Source organism: Myotis daubentonii, chromosome 9 (assembly GCF_963259705.1).
Source record: "Myotis daubentonii chromosome 9, mMyoDau2.1, whole genome shotgun sequence".
NCBI classification, from domain to species: Eukaryota; Metazoa; Chordata; class Mammalia; order Chiroptera; family Vespertilionidae; genus Myotis; species Myotis daubentonii.
In genome coordinates this window covers 39,848,315-39,874,927 of record NC_081848.1, presented here as the reverse complement: position 1 = coordinate 39,874,927, position 26,613 = coordinate 39,848,315, and the positions used below count along the sequence as shown (strand labels likewise).

The 26,613-nt window shown below is 42.0% G+C and overlaps 2 protein-coding genes across 9 annotated transcripts in view; both read left to right on the top strand.

The window, feature by feature from the left end:
• GVQW3 (GVQW motif containing 3) overlaps nucleotides 1-2,181 on the top strand; it is a 51,547-nt gene extending 49,366 nt beyond the window's left edge. The window contains exon 2 of the mRNA XM_059708398.1: nucleotides 1,750-2,181. The gene's annotated coding sequence lies outside the window, so the exon portion shown is untranslated. The remainder of the gene's footprint in view (nucleotides 1-1,749) is intronic.
• Nucleotides 2,182-11,318: 9,137 nt separating this feature from the next.
• Nucleotides 11,319-26,613, top strand: part of EMSY (EMSY transcriptional repressor, BRCA2 interacting) — an 85,749-nt gene continuing 70,454 nt past the window's right edge. For 2 of the 8 annotated variants that reach the window (XM_059708391.1, XM_059708387.1), the window contains exons 1-5: nucleotides 11,319-11,625; nucleotides 13,384-13,492; nucleotides 21,735-21,834; nucleotides 23,706-23,780; nucleotides 25,037-25,078. In XM_059708391.1, coding sequence (XP_059564374.1) covers nucleotides 13,423-13,492; nucleotides 21,735-21,834; nucleotides 23,706-23,780; nucleotides 25,037-25,078 — 287 coding nt within the window. In that variant the 5' untranslated portion in view covers nucleotides 11,319-11,625; nucleotides 13,384-13,422. The remainder of the gene's footprint in view (nucleotides 11,626-13,383; nucleotides 13,493-21,734; nucleotides 21,835-23,705; nucleotides 23,781-25,036; nucleotides 25,079-26,613) is intronic. The other 6 variants (XM_059708392.1, XM_059708386.1, XM_059708393.1 and 3 more) reach the window with 6 other exon arrangements.

The following is a 26,613-nucleotide window of genomic DNA, read 5'->3' as shown; positions in this document are numbered from 1 at the left end:
CTGAAATCAATAAAAACATGTTTGTTTGTTTTTTAAAAAAAGACTGTTGGAAGAGATGGCAAGTGCTCTTTTCTGCTGAGGCTATGAGTAGGGAGGATGATACAAGCCTAGAACTGCTAGGAGCCAACACATGGAACCTGAGAATGAAGCCAATACAGGAGAAGACAGAGTTGAGGGATGGAGAGATACTAAGACTGGCCCTGTTTAAACCCTGGATTCAGTAATGCCTGAAGCCAGACCACCACAGGACTCACTTTTAAGTAAACTGAACAAAATTTTTTCTATGTTCCTTAAACTTATTCATTCATCTATAATTTCTCTCTCTTTCTTTCTCTTTCCCTCCCCCCTCCCCCCCGCCCCGCCATCTCTCTCTCTCACACACACCCCTAACTAGTACAGATAGGTTTTGTTTTAATCCCTTTAAAAAATACACTTTATTTTTTTAGAGCAGTTTTAGGTTCACAGCAAATGAGTGGAAAGTCCCCACCCCACTACCAACATCCCACACCACAGCAGTACATTTGTTACAGCTGATGAACCTACATGACAACATTATCACCCAAAGTCTATAATTTACATTAGGGTTCTCTTGATGTTGTACATTCTATGGGTTTTGACACGTGTACTACCTGTATTCACCACTATAGCTAGTGCCTTTTTACTGAGGTATAACTTACATAAAGGACACAATCTTATATGTACAGATTGATAAACTTTTACATATACACATCTATTTATATAATCACTACACAATGTAGAACATTTCAAGCACCTAGTAAGTACCTACATGCTCCATCCAAATAGTTGCTCCCTTAAAGGTATTTACTATTCAGGTTTCTATCCTAAATAGTTTTGTTTTTTTAAAAAATATATTTTATTGATTTTTCACAGAGAGGAAGGGAAAGGGATAGAGAGTTAGAAACATCGATGAGAGAGAAACATCGATCAGCTGCCTCCTGCACACCCCCAACTGGGGATGTGACTGCAACCAAGGTACATGCCCTTGACCGGAATCGAACCTGGGACCCTTCAGTCCACAGGCCGACACTCTATCTACTGAGCCAAACCGGTCAGGGCATCCTAAATAGTTTTTTAAAATCCTTACCTGAAGATATGTTTCACTGACTTGAGGAAGAGGGGGAGAGGGAGGGGAGGGGGAGAGGGAGGGACAGGGAGAAGGAGAGAGAGAGGGAGAGGGAGAAGGATCGGGATCAATGTATGAGAGAAACATTCATCAGCAGCCTTCCATACATGCCTCCACCGGGGATCGAACCTGCAACTTAGGTATGTGCCCTGACCGAGAATCAAACTGACAACTTTTCAGTGCAGCGGACGACGGTCCAATAGAGCCATACCCACCAGGGTTATTGCTATAATTTTTGACTGCTTTTGAACTTTATATAAATGGAATCTCATAGTATGACTGCAACCTCTTAGCCTCTTAGCAACCCAAGCCCATTGTCATAAGAGACTTTGGGGGATTTTCAGGGAAGGAATGAGTGTGTTTTGCATGTGAGAGGAACATTGTTGTAGACAGGATTGACTGTGGCAGATAATGTTTTTAAAAAATGGCCACAATATTTCTGGTCTCTCTACCACTCTTCCATCAAGAAATGGGATCTATTCTCCTTTCCCTTGAACCCGGATGGGCCTAACTCTTCTAATCAAGAGTATGGCAGAAATAATGCGATGACTCCTATAGCTTGATCATAAAAATAATATAGTTTTCTCTTGTCTCTTTCTCTCTAGTCACTTGTCCGTGGAATGTGGCTACATGTTGTAACGAAGCCCAGGCCACATGGAGCTGTCACATACAGATGTTCCCACTGATAATCTCAGCAAAGATTCCAAGAATTGGCCAGCATTGACTGCTGGTCACAGGAATTAATGAGCCCTCACATGATTCCTGATCTGAGCCTTCAAGCTGCCCTGGCTGATGCCTGGAGGAGTAGAAATGAGCTGTCCCCACTAAGCCCTACCAACATGGAGATTCATGAGCAAAATAAATTGTTTAAGCCACAGTAAAGGTTTATTATGCAACCAGATAACCAGAACTCCGTAATATCTGTGTGTTCTTGGAAGGAGGCTTCTGGTGATTTTTGACTTTGGAAAAATTCTTCTTCTCTGTAGACCTTGTTTTCATTGTAAAATAAAACAATAATTACTATGTCATTGGGAATGTTGTGAAATTTAAATGAGATAGTAATACACGAGATGTTCTTTTTATAATTGGACTTCAATAAATGCTACCTAATATTACTTCAATTTATTTCCATCAAGTTGTTCTAGATTTACTTTTTTATATATATACTAGAGGCCCGGTGCACAAAAATTTGTGCACTCGGGGGGGGGGGTGTCCCCCTCAGCCCAGCCTGTGCCCTCTTGCAGTCTGGGACCCCTCAGGGGATGACCACTTGCTGGCTTAGGCCTGCTCCCCGGGAGATTGGGCCTAAGATGGAAATCAGACATCCCTCTGGCAGCCCGGCAGCCCTTGGGGGATGTCCACTTGCCAGTGGGGAGCAGACCTAAGCTGCAGTTGGACATCCTTAGTGCTGCTGAGGAGGCAGGAGAGGCTCCCACCACCACCACCGCTGTACTAGCAGCCATCAGCCTGGCTTGTGGCTGAGCAGAGTTCCTCCCATATGAGAGCGCCCTGACCACCAGAGGGCAGCTCCTGCATTGAGCATCTGCCCCCTGGTGGTCAGTGTGTGTCATAGTGACCAGTCATTCCCAGTCTGTCTGCTGTTAGGGTCAGTTTGCATATTACCCTTTTACTATATAGAATAGAGGCCTGGTGCACAGGTGGGGGCCGGCTGGTTTGCCTTGAAGGGTGTTCCAGATCAGGGTGGGGGTCCCGCTTGGGTGCCTGGCCAGCCTGGGTGAGGGGCTGGTGGCTGTTTGCAATTGGTCACACCCCCTTCAGGGTGGGGTTCCCCACTGGGGTGCCTAGCCAGTCTGGGTGAGGGGCTGAGGGCCATTTTCAGGCTGGCGGGCGACTGAAGCTCCCAGCCTCTCCTTTTTTTCTTTTTTATTCTGGGATTTATTTACTTCTATAATTGAAACATTGTTGCCATCACTGGTGCTCCCAGCTCTGTGGCCACCGTGGGCTGAAAGCAGTTATCTGTGGTTTGTTTGGCTTCTATAATTGAAACATTGTTGCTTCCGGAGCTCAGAGCCAAGCCCCGGCAAGTGGGGAACCTTGACTTGCTCCATCACTGGAGCAAACAAACCTCCTGCTCGCTTCAGTTGCATGGCTGCTGGCCGCCATCTTTGTTGGCAGTTAATTTGCATATCGCCCTGATTAGCCAATGGGAAGTGTAGTGGAGGTACGGTTAATTACCCTTTTTGTCTTTTATTAGATAGGATATTTTGTTTTATTGATTAAAGTATTACAAAGAGTATTACATATATCTCCTTTTTTTTCCCGCCCTTGACATTCCCCTGGCCTCCCCTACCCTCCAGTGTCTTGTGTCCATTGGTTATGCTCATATGCATGCATATAAGTCCTTCGGTTGATCTCTTACCTTCCCCCTCCTGCCCCCAAACCCTCCCCGGCCTTCCCGCTGTAGTTTGACAGTCTGTTTGATGCTGCTCTGCCTCTGTATCTATTTTTGTTCATAAGTTTATAATGGTCTTTATTATCCATAAATGAGTGAGATCATGTGGTATTTTTCTTTCATAGACTGGCTTATTTCATATAGCATAATGCTCTCCAGTTCCATCCATGCTGTTGCGAATGGTAAGAATTCCTTCTTTTTTACAGCAGCATAGTATTCCATTGTGTAGATCAGGGGAGGGCAAACTTTTTGACTCAAGGGCCACAATGGGTTCTTAAACTGGACCGAAGGGCCGGAACAAAAGCATGGATGGAGTGTTTGTGTGAACTAATATAAATTCAAAGTAAACATCATTTCATAAAAGGGTACAGTCTTTTTTTTTTTAGTTTTATTCATTTCAAACGGGCCGGATCCAGCCCGCATCCAGCCCGCGGGCCGTAGTTTGCCCACGGCTGGTGTAGATGTACCACAGTTTTCTAATCCATTCACCTGCTGATGGGCACTTAGGCTGTTTTCAGATCTTCGCTATGGTAAATTGTGCTGCTATGAACATAGGGATGCATATATCCTTTCTGATTGGTGTTTCTGGTTTCTTGGGATATATTCCTAGAAGTGGGATCACTGGATCACATGGGAGTTCCACTTTTTTTTGAGGAAACTCCATACTGTCTTCCATAGTGGCTGCACCAGTCTGCATTCCCACCAGCAGTGCATGAGTGTTCCCTTTTCTTCGCATTCTCACCAGCACTTGTCATTTGTTGATTTGTTGATGATAGCCATTCTGACAGGTGTCAGATGAAACCTCATTGTTGTTTTGATTTGTATCTCTCGGATGATTAGTGACTTTAAGCATGTTTTCATATGTTTCTTGGCTTTCTGAATGTCTTCTTTTGAAAAGTGTCTATTTAGGGCCTTTGCCCATTTTTTGATTGGATTGTTTATCTTCCTTTTGTTAAGTTGTATGAGTTCTCTATATATGTTGGAGATTAAACCCTTATTGGTGATAACATTGGCAAATATATTCTCCCATGCAATGGGCTTTCTTGTTGTTCTGTTGATGGTTTCTTTAGATGTACAGAAGCTTTTTTTTTTTTTTGATGTAGTCCCATTTGTTTATTTTCTCTTTAGTTTCCAATGCCCTAGGACAGTGATGGCGAACCTATGACATGTGTGTCAGAGGTGATACGCGAACTCATTTTTTTGGTTGATTTTTCTTTGTTAAATGACATTTAAATATATAAAATAAATATCAAAAATATAAATCTTTGTTTTACTATGGTTGCAAATATCAAAAAATTTCTATATGTGACATGGCACCAGAGTTAAGTTAGGGTTTTTCAAAATGCTGACACGCCGAGCTCAAAAGGTTCACCATCACTGCCCTAGGAGCAGTATCAGTGAAGAAATTGCTTCGGCATGTGTCTGAGATTTTGTTGCCTTTGGATTCCTTTAGTATTTTTATAGTTTCCCATCTTACATTTAAGTCCTTTATCCATTTGACTTTATTTTTGTGTATGGTGTAAGTTGGTGGTCTAGTTTCATTTTTTTGCATGTATCTGTCCAATTTTCCTAACACCATTTATTGAAGAGACTGTATTGACTCCATTGTATGTTCTTGCCTCCTTTGTCAGATATTAATTGAGCATATTGGTTCGGGTCAATTTCTGGGTTCTCTATTCTATTCCATTGATCTATATGTCTGTTCTTGTGCCAGTACCAGGCAGTTTTGAGAACAGTGGCTTTGTAAAACCGCTTGTTATCTGGTATTGAGATCCCACCTACTTTGTTCTTCTTTCTCAGGATCGCTGCAGCTATTCGGGGTCTTTTTTTTTATTCCAGAATGAATTTTTGGAGAGTTTGTTCTAAGTCTGTGAAATATGCTGTTGGTATTTTAATGGGAAGTGCATTGAATTTATAGATTGCTTTGGGTAGTATGAACATTTTAATGGTGTTGATTCTACCAAACCATGAACATGGTATGTTCTTCCATCTGTTTATGTCTTCCTCTAACTCTTTTTTCAATGTCCTGTAGTTTTCTAAGTAGAGGTCTTTTACCTCTTTAGTTAAGTTTATTCCTAGGTATCTTAATTTTTTTGGTGTGATGGTAAATGGGATCGCTTTTTTAGTCTTTTTTTCTGTAAGTTCACTATTGGTGTATAGAAATGCCATAGATTTCTTGGTGTTAATTTTGTATCCTGCTACATTGCCGAATTCATTTATCTAGTCTGTTTTTTGATGGAGTCTTTAGGATTTTTTACGTACAATAACATGTCATCTGCGAATAAGGACAGTTTTACTTCTTCTTTTCCAATTTGGATGCCTTTTAGATTTACTTTTTTTAAAAAAATATATTTTATTGATTTTTTACAGAGAGGAAGAAAGAGGGATAGAGAGTTAGAAACATCGATGAGAGAGAAACATCGATCAGCTGCCTCCTGCACATCCCCTGACTGGGGATATGCCCGCAACCAAGGTACATGCCCTTGACCGGAATCGAACCTGGGACCCTTCAGTCTCCAGGCCGACGTTCTATCCAGTGAGCCAAACCGGCTAGGGCTAGATTTACTTTTTTATACACACAAATATAAAACCTGATTTTGTGTACACACACACACACACATGCACCCTGCAACAGTGTAGCTTCTATATGCTCTCTCAGATCACTCACTTTGAAGGAAGTCAGCTACCCGGTAGTAGTGAAGATGCTCAGGCCGCCTTACAGGGAGATCCACATAGTCAGAAACAGATCTCTTGCCTCACTAACTTGCCAACCATGTGAGTGAGCTAGCTACCTTGGAAGCTGACCCTCCAGCCCCAGCCAGCCTTTAGACTGCAGTCCCCACTTATATTGTGACAGCAACCTCTTAAAGATCCCAAGCCAGGATCACCCAACCACGCCACTCTTGATTCCAACAGAAACTGCAAAAACTGTATGAAACATTTCATTGTTCTTTTAAGGCACTATGGTTTGGAATAATTTATTATATAATAATAGTTAACTAATAGATATATCAACATGGGAAGGGATGTAGGAGAGAAACTGATCCAAGGTTGAGGACTGTTTTAGGGTCTATGTGGAAGAATAGAGGTGGTTGAATGAATTTGAAAGTGCTGATGAGACTGAGTTTGAATTAAATAATAGGGTTCAGAGTAGAAAGTAAAGTAAAGCCAGGGAGGACAACAGACCTGGAACTGAGACTGTAAATTTCAACTGCAGATTTCACTGAAGTTGAAGAGCAGGTTTGGTGAGGGTAAAGGAGTAAGAAATCCGGAATAAAAGAAAATTTTGTTTAGAATGTGGATCCTTGGTTATTGGTTTCAGAGGTGGAACAATTCTAGAGAAAAAGTACAGGAGATAGTCCCATAAGTGGATTCTCGAATGACAGTGCTGGGGAAAGGTTTATACACCTCCTTTGAGTACACTGGCAGAGAGGAGAATGGGGAAACCTAAGCTGATGACAGCAGACTTAAAAAACTTTCTCCCTGAGATCCCTTCATCTCTAGTGATGGAATGAAGGTTGAATGAAGTTTGCATGGCTTGATGGTGAAAGCCCCAATGCAGTGATAGCTGGTCTGGAAGTTGTACTGACAAGTTAGGAGAATGCCAGCCTTACCTTTTGGCTCACGATATTGAAGATGGGGGGAGAAAGATTCTCTGCATTGGCATCAGTTTGCTTATAAAAAAGCTGGAACTTTATTCTGCTGGCAACTGGGAGCCACCGGAAAGTTTTATGCAAGGGAGTGACATGATGAGCTTTGAATTTTAGAAAGCTCACCTGACAGCACTGTAGTATGGTGGATGCACTGCACAAGGAGTACAGAGATTCCTTTGGAAGAAAGGGTTGGTAAAAAGGTCCATTCCACATAGGTGATGAGGTCTTATCATTAGCTCACCAAAACAATGGGGTCAGCTGTGTAGAAGTAGAGAGACTACAGTGAAGGAAAAGAGTAAAGGCAGTGGCCAGACTTTCACCTCCTTTCTGAAGCTGTTCTAGCACATCTGATCCTGCATTGTTCAAAGCACTTTTGATCCTCCATCGAACCTGGATATGTAATTGCCAGTTTACTTCCTTCCTCTTCTGTCCCCCAAATCCACTCATCTTGCTCTATTTAATATTCTACTTGCTTATTTTATTACTTTTAAGAAATATTTTTATTGATTTCAGAGAGGAAGATAGAGGGAGAGATAGAAACATCAATGATGAGAGAAAATCATTGATCGGCTGCCTCCAATACACCCTACTGGGGATTGAGCCCACAATCCAGGCCTATACCCTGACTGGGAATCAAACCGTTACCTCCTGGTTCATAGATCAATGCTCAACCACTGAGCCGTGCTGGCCTGGCTCTACTTGTTTTGTTTTTTTAATATATTTTTTTGGTCTTGCTATTCCCATTTTTAGTACACACCTTGGCTAAACCAGTGTGGTAATAAAACTTTCTGAAGGTAAAAATCTAAGGGCAGTGTGGTACAGTGAAATGTGCAGCATCCTGTAACTTGAATGGGCTGGTTTCTAGTCCTAGGCCTGCCATGAAATTCCCGTTATGATTTTGGTTAACTCGTTTGACTTCTTTGGAACTCAGTTTTTTTAATTTAGAAAATAAATCTCTAAGGCAGTGATGGCGAACCTTTTGAGCTCGGCGTGTCAGCATTTTGAAAAACCCTAACTTAACTCTGGTGCCATGTCACATATAGAAATTTTTTGATATTTGCAACCATAGTAAAACAAAGATTTATATTTTTCATATTTATTTTATATATTTAAATGTCATTTAACAAAGAAAAATCAACCAAAAAAATGAGTTGGTGTGTCACCTCTGACACACGTGTCATAGGTTCGCCATCACTGCTCTAAGGTATTATCCATTTCGATTTGCATACCTGTACAATACTATAGGTTAACATATTTTCATGACAACAGTGAAATTACCTTGTCTAATGTAGCACTACAAAATTAGAATGGTGCATACACATTTTGAAGAAGCCTGTTTTAAGAAACCTGCTTAATAAATAGAGTAATAAAGTTTGAACAGGTATTGAACTCCCACACGTTTTCCCAGACTAGAATAGTTATGTTTAATAGGATAAGTCCTACTTTTCCTCCTTTGGAAGTGGAGGGTGGCTCTCATTTGCGTTACCATAATTCTCCTGAAGTAAAAGTGCCTTCGCTTGAAGTCACGGCTCTGCTACTTAACAGCTTGTTATCTTGGGCAAACTGCTTAACCTCTATGTTTCTTCATCCATAAAATGGGGGTAATACTGGTATCTCATATTGTGGAGATTAAGCAAGTTAATATATGCAATAGCATTTGGGATAGAGAAGGCCCTGGATAAGTATTAGCTATTATTCTTGTGCTGGGCACTAGTGTGCATAGATCTGGTCTCTCTCCTTAAATCATTCAAATGACTGTAGCTCAATAGTTTGAGTTCTGTAACCAGATGTGTAGTCAGTGATATAGGAGCAGAGGTGGGAATGCCTGTCTCATCCTTGAAAGAAAGGTCGGGGCAGGATTAGCTTCTGGAGGGTGAAGTCTGATCCTTAAGGAAGATAATTTAATTTGGGAAATACGGAGCAGCCAGGGGCAGCGTGGGGAAGGCCATGGCTACAAAAGACAAATATGGCTAGGAGGAGAGGGAGGCTAAGTGGTAGATTATAGGTACTTGATGCCAGAGCATCAACATCGCTTGAAAGCTTGTTAGAAATATAGAATCTTAGGCTCTATCCAGACCCACTCAATCTAAATTTGCATTTTAGCAAGATCCTCAAATGGTTCCTGTTGAACATTAAGGTTTGAGAACCACTGGTCTAGAGCAGGTTCTAGAGCCAAGCTTCTGAGGTTTAAATCCTGGCTTTCCCCTCTACTTACCATGGACGACTTTAGACAAGCTATTTCATCTCCTTCCTATGCCTCCATTTCCTCCTTCAAAGTTCCTACCTCATAAAATTAAGGACTAAATGAATTAACATGTGAAATGTTTAGGACAGTCCTGGCACCTCATCAGCTATAATTCTTGACTAATAGGCTACTTATCATGGTCAGGGTTGATTTGATAAGCAGCCTCTTTCCCTTTCTCCTCCAGCACCGGTCACCTTGACGTTGGTTGTAGAGGAAGACACCTGGCAACCAGAAGACCTGGGGTTATAAAGCCCAGCCCCCTTCAAATCCCAGCTTTGTGACACTGGGTACCTTCTTGAATATCCGTGTTCTTCTCATTCACGGTAGGGAGGAATCTTAATTATACCTGCCTCACTGAGATGCTGTGAGGCTCAATTCAAAGAATGTACTTTAAACCGAAAAACCCATGAAGGTTTCATTCATCACCTTTCCAAGAGTCTTAAGGAATTGGACTGGAAACAGGAGGTCCCTCAAATGAGTGGGAAATAGATGGAAGAGGATGCGTTGAAAGATCAGAGGGAAAGGGGGGGAGCTGGGGACTGTGTGTCCCACTTGATGACTTCCCGCAGGGCAGGCGTGGGTTTTACCGTAACCATTTTCCTGGACCGCAGGGCATTTGTAGCTAATGGAAAATAGTAGGACACTTAAATGGGGCTCCTCGTTCTCTTTCTAACCTACAGCACCATTCAAGAACATGAACAGCGCTGGCCGGTTTGGCTCAGTGGATAGAGCGTCAGCCTGCGGACTGAAAGGTCCCAGGTTCGATTCCGGTCAAGGGCACATGCTGGGTTGTGGGCTCGATCCCAAAGGGGGAATGTCAGGATGCCGCCGATCTATGATTCTCTCTCATCGTGGATGTTTCTATCTCTCTCTCCCTCTTCCCTCTTCCTTCCTCTCTGAAATCAATTTTTTTTAAAAAAATATATATATATCATGAACAGTCTCACACATTTGCATAGTGTCCACAATTTACAAATTAACTGTTTTTCTCCGTGCTATATCACAACATCCCCGCAGGGTAGTACTGACCCTTTTTTTTTTTCAAGGAAACTTTGTTAATACCAGAAAGCATATTAAAAACCTCTTTGACTTGAGCATTTTGTTTTGTTTTGTTGTTGTTACCTGTTCCTACGTTTCCACAAGCACAAAATGTAAGGGGGAGGGCAATCACAACATTTGACGGAATCTTCAATACCAGGGACTTTGATTTTATGGCCGAGAATCATCGGATCCTGGGCCTCTTTTCTCATCTGTAAAACAGGGACAACGACCCCTTCTTCACAAAACTGTCCTGTAAGAACAAAAGCTAAAGGGTGAACCTACCAGCTCATCGGGCCTCAAATAAACCCCGTCTCCTTCTCGCCTCTGACAGATACGGCACGAGACAGCACTATCACTCCCACTGCACAGGCGGAGAAACCCGAATTCCAGGACGCGTAGGGTCCCCTCCTCCGCAACCTCGCAGCCCCCTGAACAGGTACAAGCCACCTGTGCGGTCCACTACATCGATACATCGATTCTCATAGCGCAGGTTAACTCTCCCGAGTTGCGTCGGGGGAGGGGGCAGGGTTAAAAGCAACTGATAATTGTTCCCAAGACTCCCAAGAATCTGATCCTAATCCTCCACGTGATTTCAAGGGACGTCGCTGCTCCCCTTCCAGCCCTAACCTCGCTTGGCGTAAAGGTCGCGGACACACCACGGCTCCAGCTACCTACGCCACTTTGGCCGCTACGTGTGACGCAGCACGTAGCAGAGAGCGCAGCTGATTGGCTGGGAGATGGCAGCCGGAGGCCAGGCGCGCGAAGCCGGAGCGGAGAGGGTGGAGGAGAAGCCAAGGAAACTACAATCCCAGTCCCCCTTGCGCGTGCGGCAGCCGACCGAAGAGTTTGGGTTCGGACCACAACTCCCAACGCCCCTCGCGATGTCTGTCGTTTCCTTTCAAAACGCGGAGGAAAAGAGGAACGGGGAGAAAGGAGGCCTTCTGCGGGCTTTTCTCCCAAAGGCGGGAAAGGCGAACTACATTTCCCGACTGGCAGCGCGCAGCTGCGCCTGCGCCCTGATACCTGTCGCCATCTTGCCCCTTCTGAGGCACCGCAAACAAACCCAATTCCTGGTGTCCCCTAGTCTTGGCGGAGGAGCCTTTTAGATGAGCCCCGAAAGGCCGGGCAGGTGGGTGACTCTCAGACAGGGTGCCGGGAAGAGCTGGCAGATTAGCCAGGCTGGAGGAGCCCTGGGCTGAGCAGGCAGAGCCCGGCTTGGGGCGCCCAGCCCCATCCTCCGTTGTCTCCTAACGGGATCGTGGGTTCCCGAGGTGGGCTGAGGGGGACTCTGGCAGGCCTCGTGCTGAGGGATCTGGGGTTCCAGCCCAGGGAGCCTCCTGGTGAGGCTCGGTCATCTGCCGGGCTGTCCACGCGCCTCCTCTCTCTCCGTTGTCCTCTCCGCAGAGGAGGGAGCGAAGCGCTGAGGTTGGCGGGGGCCCCTGACAGCGCTGCTGGCCCCGAAGGGCTTGGGTCGCGGGCTCGGTGGCGGGGTCGGCGCCGCCCGGCCGCGGTGCGGAGGGTGGGCTGGCCTCGCTGGTGCCGCTGCGAGAGCGCCTGTGTGGGGAGGGGGCGGGGCGGGCTTGTCTCCTTGACACTTGAGTCGGGGAAGGATTGTACGAGATCCCGGTTCCGGGATCCGGCTCCGGCCACCGCTGCCCAGGGTTCCAGCGCGACGCGGCCCCGCGGTGGGGACCGCTGGGGGGGGACGCGCCGGGATGCCGTGACGTGGTGCCCGATCCCGGCGGTGGGTCGCCGGCCGCCTCCAAGATCCCGACGGGAGGCGGGGACTGGCTTGTGGAGGGAGCGGATTCTTTTAGCTCTGCCCCTTCTCCCTCCTCCCCACCCCTTTTCTTTATGTCACCCTGGCGGCCGGGGCGCGCACCCCGTTTCTCCCTGCTCTGGGCAGGTTCTGAGCCGAGCGGACGATGGGAAGTAGGGGGAGGGGGCTCCCCTCCAGGCGGGGAGCGGGGAGTCAGCAGTCTGGGCGCCTGGAACGGGGTGTAACTGTTCTTCGGGTTCCGCGCCTGACTCCTCGACCGGACTGGGAGCTCCCTCGTTCGTTCTTGCATTCATTCATTCGTTCATTCATTCATTCATTCATTCGTTCATTCATTCACTCGTTTATTCATTAATTCACTCATTCATTCAGTTTACTCTTCTCAGCCATTTATCTATTTAACACATATTTACAGCGGACCCACTGTGTGCTAAGCAGGTATTGCACAAGTGCCCAGCTCCGTTGTCTTTTTATCTTCCAGATTAGGGAATTCCCATTGCCAAGTAAATTCCTGGCGTCTAAACTTTTGGTAAATGGCCAAAGACTACAGGGTGTGCATTCCTCTGTCATTGTTAGGATTGAGGAGAAAGTTCTTAATTAAGTTCCATTAACCCATGTATGGTGCTAGGAGTTTTGACATATTTTATCTCATGTAACTCTGGAAAAGCCGACAGAAATCAAGTAACTTGTCCAAGGTTACACAAAGGTAGTAGTGCCTGTTAATTAAACAATCCAGCTACGGTGGTAACTTCACATACACAGTTCTCTAATCCTCATCACAAACCGGGTGATGATACCTCTGCTTTAAAAATGTGTAAAAGGTATGCTCAGAAGGGCCAATTTTCCCAGGATCACACAGCCAGTAAAGTTGAAACATGGAACTAGAGTTTAGAGGTGTCTGCCTCTGTAGTCTTTGCTTTTTCCAGTTATAGGCTGGAATAGTATGCTCCCAGATGATTGTGTAGTAGTTCATTTGTCAGCAGTAGGAAAGTGTGGTGGTGAAATAGGGCTGTGAGATATTCTTGTTGTTGGTTTTACTTCTTAGCCTGTGGATCTCCAGGTGAGTGGCCTTTTGAATGTACTTGACGACTTGATTTTTTGTTTTGGTAGAGAAGACAAGCTCTTTGGGGCTCCCAAAAAGAAGCAGCAATGCCTGTTGTGTGGCCAACCCTTTTGGATCTCAGCAGGGATGAATGCAAAAGGATTCTTCGAAAATTGGGTATGTTTTCCTTTTTCTGTGTTTTTTGCCTCCGTGATACTTTTCTCTTTCTGTTTGGATCATGGCTGTTTGCAGGGATGACATATTTCTTGCTACATTAGAAATTCCTTAGAGGTATTGTTCTTGTCTTACTCATTGCTACTTCCCCAGTGCCTACCATAGTGCTTTGTACATAGTATGTGCATGAATCATAATAATCATAGCAACTAAGAATTCTTGAGGAATACTGGGCTATTCTGAGTTCTTTACATTCTGATTTAATCCTCAAACTAAAAGAGTAGGTATTTTTCTTTTTTGTCCCCATTTTACAGATGATATAACTGAAGCTTAGAACTCAAGGTAATGCTGATAGTAAGTCCTGGAGTCAGTATTTCAACCCGGGGAATATGATTCCTGTCTCACTTTAACATACTTTTAACCTTCATGAATGTATATGTGAATTACATATTGTTTCTGAATTGTAAGTTAATGTAAGCTATGCTCTCTTTTCCAAATTATATTTTACAGTACTATCAGTAATAAAATACCCTTTGTGGTTGTAATGAATTATATAGTAATCCTATATAATAAAAGGGTAATATGCAAACTGACCCTAATGGTGGAATGACTGGGAACAACTAGTTGCTATGACACGCTCCGACCACCAGGGAGCAGACGCTTAATGCAGGAGCTGCCCCCTGGTGGTCAGTGCACTTCCACAGGGGGAGCTCCGCTCAGCCGGAAGCCCACTCACGGCTGGCTAGCGCGGAGGTGGTGGTGGTGGTGGCAGCAGGAGCCTCTCCCACCTCCACGGCAGTGCTAAGGATGTCCACTTGCTGGCTTAGGCCCGCTCCTAAGCCGTTGGTCGGACATCCCCCGAGGGTTCTCGGGCTGCCTGACTGCCAGCTTAGGCCCGATCCCCCGTGAAGTGGGCCTACGCTGGCAGATAGACATCCCCCGAAGGGTCCCAGACTGCGAGAGGGCACAGACTGGGCTGAGGGACACCCCCTTCCCCAATTCACAAATTTTCATGCACCAGGCCTCTCGTTTATTATATTTTCCTTTAGCACAGCCTTTCTCAACTAGCATTTAGGGACTTAAGCCCTAATACTAAAGTATCTGTTGTATATAATGAACTAACTTCTTATGCATTTAAAATGGTATTAGTTATGGGGAAATTGATAAAAAGTAATTTTCTGTAATAATTTTCTGTATTCTGTGGTTCAAATGATTCTTGGTTGAGAAATGCTGCTTTAGACTGCAAGGTAGAAGAAGGACCTTGTGGTCTCATTTATCACTGTAGTCTCAGGCTAGCACATAGTAGGTGCTCAATAAATGAAAAATTATTTGAAAAGAACATTAAATGTTTTGGCAGTAGATACGAATTATTTAGATATCTACTAGAGGCCTGGTGCATGAAATTTGTGCACAGGGTGGGAGTGGTCCCTCAGCCCGGCCTACACCCTCTCCAATCCGGGACCCCTCGGGGGATGTCCAACTGCCAGTTTAGGCCCGATCCTAAACCAGCAGTCAGATATCCCTCTCATAATCCGGGACCGCTGGCTCCTAACCACTCACCTGCCTGCGGGACTGATCCCCCTAACTGCTCTCCCCTGCCGGCCTGATCCCTCACTGCTCTCCCCTGCCAGCCTGATCACCTCTAACTGCCTCTGCCTCACCACCAAGGCTTTGTCCGGAAGGATGTCCGGAGGGTCGTCCGGAAGATGTCCAGTCTAATTAGCATATTACCCTTTTATTAGTATAGATGATTTTGAAGGGGAAAGTGTGGGCCTTGAATTCCAACAGGCTTGGGGTCTTGGTTCTGTTACTAATGATCCACATGATCAAGGACAAGTTATTTATTCTCCCTAAATCTGCTAGCACTTTTGTAAAGGAAGGATAACAATATCTGCTACATAAGTTTGTTATGTGGATTAACTGTATATAAAAAGGACCTGTTACAGGGCTTGACATCTGAGCATAAAGTATTTTAAAGCAAGTTTTAGACATTTTTAAAAAATATATTTTATTGATTTTTTTACAGAGAGGAAGGGAGAGGGATAGGGAGTTAGAAACATCGATGAGAGAGAAACATCCATCAGCTGCCTCCTGCACACCCCCCACTGGGGATGTGCCCACAACCAAGGTACATGCCCTTGACTGGAATCGAACCTGGGACCCTTCAGTCCGCAGGCTGACACTCTATCCACTGAGCCAAACCGGTTAGGGCTAGACAATTTGTTTTTGGCAGATGAATCTATGATTCTTTTTTTTTTTTTTTAATATATTTTTATTGATTTCACAGCAAAAGTGAGAGGGAGAGAGAGATAGAAACATCAGTGATGAGAGAGAATCATTGTTTCTGCTGCCTCCTGCACACCCACCACTGGGGATCGAACCCACAACCCAGGCATGTTTCCCTTACCGGAATCAAACCTGGGACCCTTCAGTCCGCAGGCCTATGCTCTACCCACTGAGCCAAACCAGCTAGGGTAGAATCTTTTCTTTAAAATAAATGTTTGTTAGGAATTCCTGTGTATAAATCTGGTCATAGCTGCTCTTACTCTGCCTTTTAATAACTTTGTCTGTTTTTATTTTCCTTCAGACCACTATGAAGATTTCTTTATTTTAAAAACTTAGCATTATATTTTAGTACAACTAGGCAGTTGGTTTGTTTTTGTCTTTGTCAGTCATTCCTGTATCTTTTTTTTCCCTTTAACCTTATATCCAAACTTTTAGTACTAATTTAAGGATGGTTTTCTACACACTTACAAGCAGTTGCTATAATTTCTAGCTACCAGCTATAAAATAGGTTGTATTTGTTTCATAGCTGAAATAATTAAGAGGAACAGTTCACAACTACAGTAGATTGATTAAGATTTTTGGGCTTTTGGGGCCTTGAATCAAGACATTATGTTTAAGTATAAAAATGGTAACCTTTAAGTATAAATTTATGCTTAATTTTAGTCAGTGCTATGTGGGTAATGCTACTGGAGAGCTGCTCTATACAAAAAACAGCCTTCCTACAGGGTAATGTCATCTTCAGTGAGCCTTGATAGTGATTTGCAGAGACTTCTTTCCCACCTATTGGTTGCTTATAATAATGCAACCTTTCCTTCAAACACTAGCTCCCGGTTCAAAGTTTAGAGAATTAATTCTTAATATTTAAGAATTAGTTGAAACTATTTTAAGAATTTGCTTTGTCCTTTTAAAAATAGTTATAAATTTTAGTTAGGTAAGATGCTAAACATTTAGATTTTACTTAAATATAAAGAAACTAGAGGCCCAGTGCACAAATTTGTGCACCAGTGGGGTCTGGCCTGGCCTGCGGGATCTGCCAAAACCGGTTCTCTGACATCCCCCATGGGGTCCCAGATTGCGAGAGGGCGCAGGCCAGGCTGAGGGACCCCAGTGGTGCACGATGGGGGCAGGGTAGGGACGCAGGAGATTGACCAGCCAGGGAGGGACTGCAGGAGGGCTCCAGGGCATATCCGGCCCATCTCCCTCAATCCCGATTAGCCGGACCCCAGCAGCAAGCTAACCTGGTCGGAGCATCTGCCCCCTGGTGGTCAGTGCACATCATAGCAACTGGTCGATCGGTTGACTGTCTGCCCCCTGGTGGTCAGTGCATGTCATAGCGACTGGTCAACTGCCTCCTGGTGGTCAGAGCATGTCATAGCGAGCAGATAAGCGGCCTTAACATATCATTAGCATATTACGTTTTGATTGGTTGAATGGATGACCGGACACTTAGCATATTAGGTTTTTATTATATAGGATTGGGATAGATAATTTTTAAAAAATATATATATATTTTATTGATGTTTTACAGAGAGGAAGGGAGAGGGATAGAGAGTTAGAAACATCTATGAGAGAGAAACATCGATCAGCTGCCTCCTGCACATCCCCTACTGGGGATGTGCCCACAACCAAGGTACATGCCCTTGACCGGAATTGAACCTGGGACCTTTCAGTCCGCAGGCCGATGCTCTATCCACTGAGCCAAACCGGTTACGGCAGATAATTTTTTTATGGTGTACTGAACATACTATTGATAGTTAAATGCTTCCTTTCTTTTATCCTGCCTCTCCCTTGCCATCCTATATAATAAAAGCCTAATATGCTAAGTGTCCAGTTGTCTAGTCAGCCATTCAACCAGTCAAAGCATATATGCTAATGATATGCTAAGTCCACTCAACCGCTCGCTATAACGTGCACTGACCACCAGGGGATAGACGTTCCAACCAGTAAGTTAACTTGCTGCTGGGGTCCAACAGATCGGGACTGAGCAAGACGGGCTGGACAAGCCCTGGAGCCCTCCTGCAGTCCCTATCCGGCTGGCCAATATCCCGCGTCCCTCCCTGGCCCCGATCATGCACCAGTGGATGGTTTCATGGACGGTTTTGTGCACGGTTTTGGCCTGATCCCACTCAATGCAGAAGCTGGCCCCTGATGGTCAGTGCTCTCCCACAGGGGGAGTGCTGCTCAGCCAGAAGCCGGGCTCATGGCTGGTGAGTGCAGCGGCGGTGGTGGGAGCCTCTCCTGCCTCCAGGGCAGCGCTAAGGATGTTCGACTACTGGCTTAGGCCTGCTCCCCCTGGGAAGCAGGCCTAAGCCATTAGTTGGACATCCCCCGAGGGCTCCTGGACTGAGAGAGGGCACAGGCCGGGCTGAGGGACCCCTCTCCCCCAAATGCATGAATATTGTGCACTGGGCCTCTACTATATGTATAAATGCAAATTCTTGGACTAGCAGAAAGAAAGATTTTGCAGGGGCTTTATGGACTATAGTATAATTGAATGATTGATTTGTTTAAAGGGAATGGGTTGAGGACTTTATAAAAATGGTATGGTAAATCCTTTGGGTTTTTTTTGTGGTATTTGCATGTGTTTATTATTTCATTATACTTATATATCATTAGAGTTAACAATATAATAGAACGGCATCAAAATTAATGTCAGAAATTGATATTTGTCAGGATCTGAGGATACCCATCAAAATGGAAATCAATAAATGTGAAGGAGGTTGGGAAGCTATTAAAAGTTCTTTACAATGAGTGAATTTCTGGAGAAGGAAAGGAAGTGACTTTGATTTTGTAGCTATGATAACTCTTCTGAGTCCCAGTATTTTGTGAGGTTGCTACCTTACTTTTGTGCATGACTTTTTAGTTAGACTTGGAGTGAGACTTGATATGTCAAAAATCTTTGTCACATTTCTTTAGTTAATTTCACTTTTTTTTTGCAATAGTGTCTTGATCACTATAAATTCCAAAGCCCCAAAGTCAACTTCTTTCTCTGTTTCCTCAAACCACTTTTCTCTGGCCTCTCTATTTCTTATGATATTGACATTCTCCTAAATGTCTTGTAAACTGCAAAACCTTTCTTTCTGCTATTCCTTCCACATTCAGTTACTGAGTCCTATCAAATAAGAACTTTTTAGACTGGAATTAGAGGCTTTTCTTAGTCTGGCACCCAACTACTTTTCCATTTTTATCCTTCTCTATTCCCTTACATGCACCCCTTGTTGGATTTTTTTTTTCAATTTTTTTTTTTATTTATTGCTTAAAGTATTACAAAGGGTATTACATATGTGTCCATTTTTTCCTCCCACCCTAGACAGTCCCCTAGCCCCTTGTTGGATTTTAATCCCCTTGAGGATAGGGACTTTGTTTATGTAAATATTCTCCATGGTCCCGTGTAGTAGTAATGTTCAACTAGTAGTTTGGTTTGAATTAGTGACTATGCACGTACAGACATATTTTCACTTCCAGTGTAAAACACTCCAAGTAGTCACTGACTTAGTGGAAGTTTGATGTCTGTATAAAACATTATCTGCTGTCTTATTCTCTATTCCTTTTGCACATTTGCCTTTTTTTCCCCCTGCTTGCTTGGAGCACAGATACCTTTCTGATTGAAACCTATGCTTCCAGACTAGATGATGTGTTTCTCCTCTGTGCCTTTACCACTGTATTATAAACTGTATCATAATTGTCTGATGACTTGTTTCACTGTAGCTATATTCTAGAGTTAACTCCTTGAGGGCAGGATTTAGCATACTATCTGGTATATATACAGGAATCAATATTGATTTGTTGCATGAAATATTTCCTAAATGGGGCATAAACATTTAGAGTGCAGTGATTTCTTAGTTGGTTATCCTAGAGTTTTTCTGAACTTTACTTTGGGTCCTGATAATAGCTAAAATATATGTGTTCTGGAGCTGAGTATTTCCTTCACTATTCCAGAGCAGCAGAGCTTTCTTCTTCCAGAGAAACCTCTTGAAACATTGATCTATTATCCAGCACAGAGTGGACATGCAGGATGTTTACAGCTGGGATAATTCATTTGGTCCAGAGATTTCTATTTAATATAGTCAGCTCAGCTTTCCATATAAAGCTTTTTTTTTTTTTTAACAATTTGAACAGTGAATAATATGAACTGAATAAGGCTATTAGTTTATTATTGATATAGGTGCTTAGGATGCAAATATTTCCTTTCTTTCATTGTTTGGCTAACTTTGAGTGGTTTTGTGTCAGGCATTGGCTAGTGGCAAATACTGGTAGCAACTTGAATTTAGTAAGAAGATAACTGTAGCCTGGGCACTTATTTCCCATCATTTTGTTTTACCCAGCTACCTATCTCCTAGTATTAATGATTTAAAACAACAACTATTTTATTATTTCTCAAGATTCTGTGGATTTATGGTCTTGCCTGAGCTCTTTCATTTGGCTGTTTTCAGTTGGTAGTTTAGCTGGTTGACTGGGTTCAGCTGAGATGGCTGAGCCTCTCTCTCCATGTGGCCTTTCATTCTGGGCTTTTTCATGGCTTGGTGATTTCAGAGTTCCAAGAGAGCCAGGCCCTGTGTGCTTGTCTGCTTGCATCACGTATGCTGGTTTTATGGGCTAAAGCAAGTCACATGCCAAATCAGGGGGTGAGGCATGGTTCATTGGGAGCCATTGAGGACTTTTTGGTTTTACCAGTACTAGGGATTGACAGTTTTATTTCATAATGGTTATTGCTGTGGAAAGGTAGTGAAATGAAACTTTATGGCATTAGGGTTTGGTATATTAAGTCCTGGTTGCTGTAAGAGTAATTCATGTTTCCTAATCTGCCTTAATCATTTTGATGATTGTTTTTATAGCTGGAGAAGCTCTTAGATCTGGAAGGTATCTTTAGAGCAGTGGTTCTCAACCTTCCTAATGCCGTGACCCTTTAATACAGTTCCTCATATTGTGGTGACCCCCAACCATAAAATTATTTTTTGTTGCTACTTCATAACTGTAGTCTTGCTACTGTTATGAATCGTAATGTAAATATCTGATATGCAGGATGTATTTAGGCGACCCCTGTGAAAGGGTCGTTCGACCCCCAAAGGGGTTGCGACCCACAGGTTGAGAACCTCTGCTTTAGAGTCTCATTCATTCATTCATTCATTCATTTATTTATTTATTTCTGATTTCAGAGAGAAAGGGAGAGGGGGAGAGAGAAATACTAATGAGGAGAGAGAATCATTGATTGGCTGTCCCCTGCACACCCCACACTGGGGATTGAGCCTATAACTCCGGCATGTGCCCTGATAGGGAATTGAACCGAGGCTTTTGGTTCATAGGTTGATGCTCAACCACTGAGCCACACTGGCCAGGCCCTTCAAAGTCTCTTTTAGATAAAGAAACTGGGGCTTAGAGATGAGAAAGGACTTGCCCAAGGTCGTACAACTTGTAGGTTCAGTGTTGGAGCCAGAATCTGGTCACTTGACTCTTGTTCCAGTAATTTTTCATTGCACAGTATTTATAGTACTCTCAACTCTCAAGGAAGTATGTGGAATATAGTTTGGATTCTTAAGCAAGTCTAAGGAATTATTTCAAGGATTAGAGGTGAAGATACCTTTCAGTAATGCTAAAACCTTCTTTATCAGCCTTATTATATCATTTAGAGTCTGTTTCCAGTTGTTGGTAGCATCTGAGTTAAATGTCCTTTAGTGATAATGTGTGAGACAAAATATTTACCGTTAGAATTTTTACCTCCATATTTTAAATACATGACTTCTTGAGGCAGTAAAAAGAAAATGATATAAAATTTTAAAAGCTACATTTTAATCTATGTTATTAGATAACATTTTTGAGAGGAATTTTAAAAGTATTTATATATTGATTTTTTATTAATTTTTTTTTTTTTTTAGGTTTCTTCCCCTGAAGTTTCACTATATGTAGCCACAGTATTAAAATATTGAAGGCCTTTCTTGATAAAATAATTTTCTTCTTCTAGAATTGGAGGCATATGCTGGAGTTATCAGTGCACTTCGGGCACAGGGGGATCTCACCAAGGAAAAGAAAGATCTTCTTGGAGAACTCTCAAAAGTTCTTAGGTAAATTACCACATAAGTTTGTGAGACATGACTCTAGAATTTTCGTGTTGAGGGGTTTCAGTACTTTTCACACTCACATTGAAGACAGGTCTTCAAGTTGTTGGTGCTTAACGATCCCATCTCAGTTGTGTTCTTAGTTACAGAAAATTATGCAGTTTACCATTTATTCTGTAATATAATCAGAAGGGTTTAAGACAGGTTATTTTAGGCTTGGGCCAGCTGCGAAAGGAAAGTATTTTTGACATGGGTAAAGGAAAGAAGAGTTGGCAGCAACTGGATATGAAGATCTAGAGTGGCCCAGTTACTTTTTAAAAAATATATGTTTTTATTGATTTTAGAGAAAGAGGATGGGAGAGGGATAAAGAGATAAAAGCATTGATCAGCTGCCTCTTGCGTGGCCCCTAACTCGGGCATGTGCCCTGACTGGGAATTGAACCTGCGACCTCTTGGTCCATGAGTTGATGCTCAACCACTGGGGCATACCCGCTGGGCTCATACTTTATTAAGGAGAAGAAGGAGATACTAGGCAGTTGTCTTAATTTATAGAAATGGTGATTATGTAGTCATAGTCTTAAGGATAGTTTATCCCTTCAGCTTCCCATTAGAGTGGCACTTGAATCCATTACAAAATTCTTTTTTAAAAAAAAAAATATTTCTTTATTGATTTCAGAGAGGAAAGGAGAGGGAGAGAGAGAAATGATGAGAGAGAACCATTGATCTGTTGCCTCCTGCACACCCCCTACTGGGGATCGAGCCTGTAATCTGGGCATGTGCCCTTGGCCGAATTTGAACCTGGGACCCTTCAGTCCACAGGCTGACGCTCTATCCACTGAGCCAAACCAGCCAGGGCTAAAAAAGTCTTATAGAAGGGGTTCTTTGATATTTTGATTAAGCCATTCTAATATCTTGAGCTTTCTCAGAAAATGTTCTGTTTTAACTGAAGTTTCCTTTCTGCATTTAAAAACAATTTTTTAAAAAGTGGAAGTAGGGAAAAGGTTTTTCCTATATTTAATTAACATTAATACAGGGACATTATTAAGCCAAAACCTTAATCTTACTGTCTTCATATTTAATAATTTTTATGTTTTTTGTTTGTTTCTTGTGTATAATTCCTCATAAATTCTGCTTTCTAGCCCCTTAAATTTATTTTAGTCCATGGTGTAGATTTAGCTTACACAGTAAACACTACAATTTTAAGAGTGGTATTTATTTTATTACTTTTGAATGGAATGCTATAGCCTTTTTTCAGTTGTTTAGTATTAACTTTACATGTATTTAACCAGGTTCAATGTTAGCACATTTTTACCATAGTGGTAACATGACATGCTGTAGAAGACACATAGCTGAAATGTGGAGTAACAAAGGAGTAATATCCTGGTGTTAAGTTTCATAGCAAGTTGCCACTAGAAACAGATTATCTTGTCACTTCCATTTCTTTATTATATTCATTGAACATAAATTACAGACTCGTGAGCTTTAGAAAGGACTTCAGAAGACTTTCTCCTGAGTGATTAGGGGTCATTCAGTGGCTGTTTGCATACTTAGATAATAGGAACCTATACTAATTTGAACATGGTTTGACATTACTGAGTTTTTTGAGGCAATGACTTCAGATCAAGTTGAATTTGTCTTCCTTTGGTTTCAGATTTTCAGCTAATTCTTTCTGCAGTTACACAGACCCAGTCTGAATCTTTTTCTTTGAATTTAATTAAATAAAGCATTTGAAGATAAATGTTAGATACCATCTATATCTTTTCACAAATCAACTTTGCCCCACAACCCCAAGCAAAATGTTGGCTTAAACATTAATAAAAGTATAGAAAAGAGCTGCCTGCTTGACAGAGTTCTATAATGGCTATTTTTTTTCATAGCATCTCAACAGAACGCCACCGTGCTGAAGTTCGGAGAGCAGTAAACGATGAACGGTTAACAACAATTGCACATAAGTAAGCCATTAGTCATACCACCCCTGATTTTTTTATGACATAGTATAATATAGTTTTGAAACAGTCTTCCTATTGTGTAGCAGATTCCTGAGTCTTTTATTTTAAGACTGCTCTACTCAGGGATCCTGACCATAATGCTATTAACTGTTTATTCAATTGGTTATGTTTTTGCATTTGGTTAGGCAAGCTTTAAATACTCAGTTCAAATCCCGTTACAATGTAATCTCTATAAAACTAAAGACCCCCAGAATTTAGCAGATGATTCACTTGAAGCAAAGTTCAGTAACAAAGTAGTGTGCTCCCCAAATTTGACATTCCCTTGGAGGGTCTTTGTAATGGTACTTGATATATATATTGCTTTATAAATAGGCATTCTAAATTTTTAGATAACTGACTAATATGTCACATGTTTTGAGATTCACAAAAAGATTATAAAATATATGTTCTGCTTTTAAGAAATATGAATACAATATATTTTGTAAAAGCCAACAAAATACAATTATAAAGGATTCTTATCAAATTATTTTTAAATCATTATAACTGTTCAACTGATTGGGTAGAGGGTGGTGGAGGACTAAGGGCAAGGGTCAAACAGTAGAGTATGTATGGAGACAGTGCCTCCTAAAGAATAGAAAGGAACAGAAATTAATCCTTTAAATGTTAATGCAAGATGATAGGAACATAAAATATATTATAATTCATTTGTTTTTTATTTTTATGATGTAATAAATAGTGCATTTAAATTAATTGACCCTGAAGATCCATTAGCTTCATGTTGTGCTTCACTGTTCCTCATTTTACTTAACCTATAAAATGGAGTGCTATCTTTTTAACCTCATAGTTTAAAAGTTTAGCTATTTGAATTTTGAGAGCTTTCAGTGGTAGATATGTATGCACTCTAGAAAGCTGGCAGTTTTCCATTAGAGATATTAAATATTTAGTTGTCAGACCAACATGGTTGAAACATTAAAATATTAATGTGTTCCTTCTTTAATTTGCTGTAAATTTTTGAATTGGTATGCTCAAAAAGTAATAACTGAGCCTAGATTCTAATTTGAGAACTGGTAATGGGAAAGTAATGTGCTAGATAATAAAGTAGTTAACAATAGCTTGTATACAGAGGCACTTAGATACAATATTAGTACCTTAAAACCATTGGAACAGTATTGTGGGGCAATAGTTGTAAGTTGATGCATCAGTGTCATACTTAAGGATAACATTTATTTAGTCTCCTTTTCCTTTTTTCCCCTTTAAAGAATGAATTTATCCTTATATTTGGGTGAAAGACCAAGTTACAGGTATGCAAATAGGTTATTATTATTTCAGGCTTTTTCTTGTATTTATTTCAAAATTGAAGCTCTCAATTATTCAGGGGCGCATATTCCATTTACAAATTAACCTTGCCCCTTGCTTTTCCTTCTCTTCCCCTTCTCCCTCACCTAATACTGCCCACCCTTCAGCCATTTTGTTGCTTGGGAGTACTTTAGTCAGAGGGTGGGAAGGGAGAGGAGGTGAAATTTTTAATTAGTTATTTTATTACTTATTAGTTGTCCTGGAGAAGTTTGGTGGAATAATTTTCAAGTATTTACCAAAGTATTTTTAGATAATATGTGCATTTCTTTAATTTGCTTGACCTCTCCCTTTCCCTCCTCTATCTATTAGCATGGATAATTGAGAGTTGGCTTTTATCTGCCTGTGTTCCCCTCTCCCCTTCTGATTTCTTTAATACACGAATTTAATTTTTTGAAGAGTTTACTTCAGTGTATAATTTTAAGCTTCTTAGGTTTTTCCATATTTCTGTTTTAATATTTTATATTGTGGTTTTAGTTTGATCAGATGTCACATTTATTTGTTGAATCCAAAAGTCAGAGTGGCAGTGATGAAGAAGGCATAGATCCTTCATTTGCTCCATCTCCTCTGCCTTTGCAGAGATAGCAACAGAACCTGGTTTCAAAGGATATTTGTAGGAGGGTGTCATACTCTGAGCCTGAAAAAAGCAACTCTAGCCAAGGAGGAATGCATCTGAATTTTGACTGCATTCCCCTTTTCTCCCTTCCCTCCCCCACTCAAAACATCAGCTTAGACCCAAGGAATGTGGTTGAAAGGTGAAGAGAAAACTGAGAAGAGCACAAAGGAGGTAGAAACAAAAGGCGTGGGATGTCTGGGATCAAAGAAAAACCTTGCCTGTGGCTTGAAGCATAACACTTACTTATTATTTGGTACCAGGCCATTTATTAAGTTTGATTCTCTAATTCAGTTTTGAAACATGTCAGAATATTATAGTATTAAAGCCTGGAATGTCAAGGGGCTTCAGAGTCTTTAATTTGTCCACTCTTGCCAGCATTGTCTCTAGAGTTCAAAGAAAGTGGTAATCTGGAATTATTGATCTCTTAACCCCTTTTTCATCAGTCCAACATCACAGGAGACTGTGTGAGTTTCTATGTGAGGATGAGGATTTCTTGCTGGTGCCCTGCACACCAAAGGATATGAGGGCCAAGGTAGTTTTATTAGTATCATGTTAGATCTCTCAGAAAAGGGGCTGGAACAAGGTTTCCACCCTCCTTTGCCATCTTAATATAACTTAGGTGTGCCAGAGAAGCCCTGGAGTAAGATGTTTACAAAAATTTCTAAAATTTAGTTTAGATGATTTGAGCAACGAATGCATATTTATACCCTCATTGCTAAGCAGAGAGGAATTTTTTATCTAATTATAACATGATGTTTAATTTTTCCTAACTTAAAAAAAGTTTGAGCATGTTTGCATGAGTAGAAATTTGGAAGATTTATAGGTTAAAAGCTGCAGTGTGTCTTTTGCGCTGCAAACTTTGTCTTT